The sequence below is a fragment of the Chiloscyllium plagiosum genome, chromosome 25, assembly GCF_004010195.1.
Source record: "Chiloscyllium plagiosum isolate BGI_BamShark_2017 chromosome 25, ASM401019v2, whole genome shotgun sequence".
NCBI classification, from domain to species: Eukaryota; Metazoa; Chordata; class Chondrichthyes; order Orectolobiformes; family Hemiscylliidae; genus Chiloscyllium; species Chiloscyllium plagiosum.
In genome coordinates, this window is record NC_057734.1 from 2,306,474 (window position 1) to 2,313,414 (window position 6,941).

General features: G+C 43.8%; 1 protein-coding gene across 1 annotated transcript in view; it reads left to right on the plus strand.

Moving 5' to 3' along the window:
* The window catches only part of LOC122562441 (chemokine-like receptor 1), a 6,790-nt gene extending 2,913 nt beyond the window's left edge, over positions 1–3,877 (plus strand). The window contains exon 2 of the mRNA XM_043715294.1: positions 1,816–3,877. Within this exon, the coding sequence (XP_043571229.1) occupies positions 1,837–2,823 (987 nt within the window). The 5' untranslated portion in view covers positions 1,816–1,836 and the 3' untranslated portion in view covers positions 2,824–3,877. The remainder of the gene's footprint in view (positions 1–1,815) is intronic.
* Positions 3,878–6,941: the final 3,064 nt, after the last annotated feature.

Below are 6,941 nucleotides of genomic sequence, written 5' to 3' on the forward strand. Positions count from 1 at the left end.
CCCCCCCGCCCCCACAAATGCTGCCAGAGCCACTGAGGTTCTCCAGCATTCTTTGTCTAATGCAAAATGCTATAATCTTTCCATGTCTGTCCTCAAACTGTATTTGACTTCTTGAGAGCTTTTCTGCAATTTCTTTGATTTCAGACTCTGCAAGGCTGGGGGAGGGATGTTTTGCTGTTGTTGGGAGCTGAGCTGAGCTGAGTGGAATGCTTCTTTGTAGAACACTTGTTCTGGGTAAAGTGATTTGAATACGGCTTGTCGAATATTCTGTTGGTCAGTCCCGGTACACTGAACCACGAGGTTTTTCTAGACGTGTTGTTGCTGGCTGTGGCTTCAGTGCTGTTTCTGCAAGTCACACAGTGGAAGGAGTCTTTATCTCTTTTGAGGTCACCTCACTGTGCACAACATGTGCTATTAATGCCTGGGAAATTACACATTTTACTCTGAATGCCAATATCAAAGATGAAACTAGTATTAGCATGCTGCTACTACGTGCCTATGTGATAGACTTCATGGTGTTATTTTACACCACACACTGTTCAATTCAACTGCTCTGTGCTAGGATATACGATTTACACCAATCCACCTCACTATAATTCATCTCGCTGGGTCACCAGTACCTTCTGTTCTGTTCTCTCTCATATTTATCCAGCTTCCTCTTAAATGTATAGATACTAAAGTCAAGAACAGAAATCACAGGTCTCAGTGTTGTGCTCCCCAATTTCCAACCTGAGTACCCTGACCTGTGATCCGAGGACAGTACCCTGCCTTGATCTGAGGATTTGGTCCCTGAACCCCAACCCCTGACCTGAGGACAATGCCCTGCCTTGACCTTAGCTGTGGCCTTGACCCCTGACCCCTGACCGGTCGACAGCAACCTGTCTCAACATGAGGTCAATGACCCCGATTCCTGACTTCTGACCTTAGCATAGCAGACCCAACTCCTGACCAGAACAATGTGCTCCCCACCCACCGAATTGATGCATCTTCCCAGAGGCCCAGGGCCTTGTTATTTGGCCTGATGGATCCCCCTGGTCCTGAACCCTGTTTGATAACATCTTCCTCAACCACTCCTTGTGGGAGAAAGTGAGGACTGCAGATGCTGAACATCAGAAATTGATGAAGGGCTTATGCCCGAAAAGTTGACTCCCCTCCTCCTTGGATGCTGCCTAACCTGCTGTGCTTTTCTATCACCACACTTTTCCACTTCTTGTGTGAGTAAGTTCCACATTCTCCGCACTCTCTCGATAAAAGACATTTCTCCTGAATTCCCCATTGGGGTTTATTCATGACTGCCTTGTAACTATATAATACCAGAATCAGGTCACCCATCAGTCACTTCTTTCCTAGAGGCAAACATTCCTGACCCATTCAATCTCTTCCAATAGCTGTTACCTCCCATCAAGTATGGGACCATCTCTTGTAACCTCTATAACCTTTATGTATAAATCAAGAACCAGAATGATGGACTGCATTCTGAAGTATGGGCTAATTCAGATTTAACAGAACACTGAGTTCTGAAGAAGGGTCACCAGACCCGAAATGTTTAACTTTGATTTCTCTCCAAAGATGCTGCCAGACCAACTGAGTTTTTTCTAGAAATTTCTGTTTTTGTTTCTGATTTCCAGTATCCACAGTTCTTTGGGCTTTTTAACACAATATTTCTGCTTTGCAGGAGAAAACCACAGTGTTTGAGTGGTAATGGGTTGATAGATTGCTACTTCTCCTTGTTGGTTCCTCCCTGTCCTTCTGTTTGGTGAATTATTTGGGGTTTCATTGTGTGTGTATCACTGATATTATTGGCTTGTTTTCCAGGCAGGCACCGCAGGTGTAAAGATGTCGTACACTCTGATGTCTGATGAAGATTATCAGGCACTGTTGGCTTACACACCGTCGTCTTTCATTATTCCGGGTGAGGATGAGGTGCCAGTGTTCCCTCTGGTAACTTCCTGCATCATCTGTCTGCTGGGAGTCTTGGGAAACATGCTGGTGATGTGGATTGCCCGAAGAGAAATGAAGAAGACAGTTAGCATGCTGTGGCTGTTAAACCTATCGGTGGCTGACTTCATTTTCACTGCCATGTTGCCCTTTTCCATTGCTCAACTAGCTCTCAAGACCCATTGGCCATTTGGAAACTTCATGTGCAAGCTCGTCAGTTTCACAAATCACCTGAACATGTTTGCAAGTGTCTTTGTCCTGTCTGTGATCAGCCTGGACAGGTGTATCTCTGTCATGTTGCCTGTTTGGTCTCAGAACCATCGAACTGTTAAGTTTGCCAAAGGGGTCTCTCTGGTTGTGTGGATATTGGCAATAGGAGCCAGTGTTCCCTTCTTCCTAGTCCGTGAAACTGAAGAAGACACACTCATAGGAAAGACCTATTGCTTCTACAGTCTGGACCTCAACTACCTGACAGCTTTAATAGTGACCAGGTTCTTTCTGGCCTTCCTTATCCCTTTCTTTACCATTGCTACGTGCTACAGCATCATCGCAGTCAAAGTCAGACGCAGGTGGAAAAAGACCTCCGGCAAATCATGCAAACTTGTCACTATGATCATACTGGCATTCTTTGTTTGTTGGATACCCTTTCATGTGTTGACCATTATACATGTTATGTCGGATGAGGAATTTAGTGTCTGGCTGCCCATAGTCACCAGTCTGGCCTATGCAAACAGTTGCATCAACCCCATCCTGTACGTATTCACCGGCCATGGGTCAGCCTTTCACTTCAAGAAAAGAATCCAGATGGCACTGAGAGCATTACATGAGGAGTTAAGCTACAGTGGATCCAAGTCTGAGACTAGGCCAAGCAGAGGCACTGTCTAACAGTGGTCCCGATGAAGATGATCAGTTTTGTGTGACATACTGTGCTGTCCCCTCTTTGATGCACCAGTACACATCTCACTTCTACTCAATATCCTCAACATTAACCTTCAGCTGCAAGGTTTTGCAGGTGTTGAACAAAAACAAGAGAAGGTTCCTTTTGACCCCTTCATTCACTTGTCAGTGCTCAGCCTCCCTCCGATTATTGTTACTCTGCTACGAGGAATTCTGAGCTCTGTGTGTGTGCCAGTGATTTCCAGAAATTGAAGCTAATGGGTTGATGCACCAATCATCATGCCTGGGACCTCCCAGTGGCTGCACAGTTACACAGCCATACAGCTCCGCTCAGCTGCTTCTGCTTTGACCCACTTGGTCTTTACTCAATTGCCTTTGTCAATGTCAGATGGTGCCCCAACTCCTGACAAACTGATTTCACACTCCTTCCTGTGGAAACACATTCCACATCCTCACCACTGTCTGGGTGAAAAGGTTCCTCATGAATTCCCTATTTGAGATATTGATGAGGCTGAAATGCTTGAGTTATTAATTGAAAGTACAAACTAACAGATGTACTAGATTGAGGAGCTGTTAGCCCAGTTAAACGTAACATAACGACGTAGTCATATTTGAGAATATTTCAGGGGCTTCGGGGTGTTTTATGCAACGGCTTTGTGTATTTTGGTTGTTGTATAATCTGAAAGTGCTCCCTACTTTTCAAATATTCAAGACAAGATATAACTTAATAATTGAGACTTTACTGTTGTGGAAACAGAAGAATAGATCTGAAATGGTAATTTTCTGCTTGTGTTCCGTCTCCTGGTTAACATGTTGGTGTGCTTTGAAAAGACTTGCTCATGATATTGTTATTTATCATAACTTGTGACCTGAGCATTTAAAGCGCTTGTGCTCCATCTTACCTTAGAACACTCGAAGCATAACACTCTACCGAAAACATGCTCTTTTGCTGTAATCTAAAAAATGGCTTAATTTTTGCCTAGATGTATATGTCACATTTGTGCCTTATAGTAGGTTGTAATAAATATCTTATATTTTGCAATGCCATCATATCCGCACCCTGTTTCTTATCTTAAAGGATGATGTGGAGGAACTGGTGTTGGACTGGGGTGTACAAAGTTAAAAATCACACAACACCAGGTTATAGTCCAACAGGTTTAATTGGAAGCACTAGCTTTCGGAGCGCTGTTCCTTCATCAGGTGATTGTGGAGCAGGATCATAAGACACAGAATTTATAGCAAAAGATTAGAGTGTCATGCAACAAACCTACATTACTGTTCAATATATCACTTCAGTTGCATGGCACTGTAATTTTTTGCTATAAATTCTGTCTTATGATCCTCTTCCAAAGCCACCTGATGAAGGAGCAGCGCTCCGAAAGCTAGTGCTTCCAAATAAACCTGTTGAACTATAATCTGGTGTTGTGTGATTTTTAACTTTATCTTAAGGGAGATAGCGTAAACATTGTCACAGGAGTTAAAATACCCTGCTGGGGAAAAGATCATACCCTGATACCAGGAATGGCTGTGAATAAAAGATTCCAATATCTTAGTAGCAGACACTTGGAAAACTAATTGAAGATCAATTGAACAGTAACTTTCGATAACAGAGAATTCAGTCAAAAGGAGAGTTTCTGACCCTTATGCAGCATTAAGGTGGTACCGTGCAAGGTAGAATCATGGATTACAGAAAGTTCACAATGGATTGAGCCCTATAACCATTCCTATCTCTTGAACCTCCTTTAGCTTCTAGACTCCTCCCAATCATAGAATAACTGAATTGCTATCATGTAGAAAGAAGCCATTGCTGTCTGCAGTGTCTTCCAAGTGAGCCCCGTGAATTAGTTCCTGTCGTGATTGTAATGAGGTCAGTGTTTACCAAAGTCCCAAATAAGTGATTATTGTACAAGATTAAAGCACATGGGATTGGGAGATGTGTATTGAGATGGATAGAAAACTAGTTGGCAGAGAGGAAACAAAGAGTAGGAACTTATGAGTCCTTTTCAAATTGGCAGGCAGTGACTAGGGTGCCACAGAGATCGGTGCTAGGACCCCAGCTATTCACTATCTATATTAATGATTTGGATGAGGGAACAAAGTGTAATATCTCAGTTTGCAGATGATACCAAGTTGGGTGGGAGGGTGAACTGTAACGAGGATGCAGAAATCTTTCAGCATGGTCTGGACAGGTTGGGTTAGTGGGCAGATCATTGGCAGATGCAGTATAATTTTGGATAAATGTGAAGTTATTCACTTTGGAAACAAAAACAAGAAAGCAGGTTACTACCTGAATGACTGACTGACTGACTGACTGCAAATTGGGAGAGGGGAATGTGCAGCAAGACATGGGTGTCCTTGTGTACTAGTCGCTGAAGGTAAGCATACTGGTGCAGCAGGCGGTAAAGAAGGCAAATAGGTTGCCTTGATTGTGAGAGGTTTTGAGTACAGGAACAGGGATGTTTTACTGCAGTTATGCAGGGCCTTGTTGAGGCCGCACCTAGAATATCCCGTGCAGTTTTGGTCTCCTTTTCTGAGGAAGGATGTTCTTGCTCTTGAGGGAGTGCAGCAAAGGTTTGAAAATGGGTTGCTGGAAAAGCGCAGCAGTTCAGGCATCATCCAAGGAGCAGGAGAATCGACGTTTCGGGCATGAGCCCTTCTTCAGGAATGAGGAAGGGCTCATGCCCGAAACGTCGATTCTCCTGCTCCTTTGATGCTGCCTGACCTGCTGCGCTTTTCCAGCAACACATTTTCAGCTCTGATCTCCAGCATCTGCAGTCCTCACTTTCTCCTCGAAGATTTTAACCTACTGCGAATCCTCTTGCAAGGATGCCTTCCTTGAAGAAGCTCTCTACCTCCCTAGACAGGGTAGATGCAGGGTGGATATTCCCAATGGTGGATGCATCCAGAACCAGGGGTCACAGTCTGAGGATTTGGGGTGGACCATTTAGGATGGAGCTGAGGAAACATTTCTTCACTCGGAGTGGTGGGCCTGTGGAATTTATTATCACAGGAAGTAACTGATGCCAAAACATTGAATGTATTCAAGAGGCAGCTAGATACAGCACTTGGGGAGAATGGGATCAAAGGTTATAGGGAGAAAGCAGGATAAGGTTATTGAATTGAATGATCAGTCACGATCATGAGGAATGGCGGAGCAGACTCGATGGGCCGAATAGCCTCCTCCTGCTCCTATGTTTCTATGTTTCTGCCAGCAGGACCTTATAGACTATGAGTTCCCTGACTGGGGCTGTTAATCTGTTCCAATCAGGGAGCTCTGACTGATAAATAAAAAGGACAGTATCAGAAATGCTGACATTCTGGCTGTTGACTCTAGACGAGGCAATATTAAAGTCAAGGAATGTTCCAGTGTAAATGAAGGGTGACTTAACGATGGATACTGGCCTCTGTTGAGTTATTTCAGTTCCATTATCCTGCCCTTTCATTTCAATAATCGTCTAATTCCCTCTTTAAGGCCTCAATTGAACCTGCCTCTACCCTACTTCCAGGCAGTGCATTCCAGACCTTAACTATTGCTTGAGGGAAGTAGTTTTTTTTTGTATCACAAATGCTTCTTAAATCACTTAAAACTGTTCACCTCATTCTTGATGCTGTTACAAATGGGACTGTCTACTCTGATGATTTTGAAAATTTTTTCAGATCTGCTCCTCTCAGCCTTCAGCTCTCTAAGAAAACCAATCCCAACTTCACCAACTTGTAGTGTCCCATCCCTGGGACCATTCTCCTAAGGCTTTTTCTGTCCTCGGTCCAATAGGTTTACATCCATCCTAAAGCATACACTTAATGGTAAGGGCCTAAGGAGTTTTGCTGAACAAAGAGACCTTGGAGTGCAGGATCATAGCTCCTTGAAAGTGGAGTCATAGGTAGATAGGATAGTGAAGGCGGCGTATAGTATGCTTTCCTTTATTGGTCAGAGTATTGAGTACAGGAGTTGGGAGGTCATGTTGCGGCTGTACAGGACATTGGTTAGGCCACTGTTGGAATATTACATGCAATTCTGGTCTCCTTCCTATCGGAAAGATGTTGTGAAACTTGAAAAGGTTCAGAAAAGATTTACAAGGATGTTGCCAGGGTTGGAGGATTTGAGC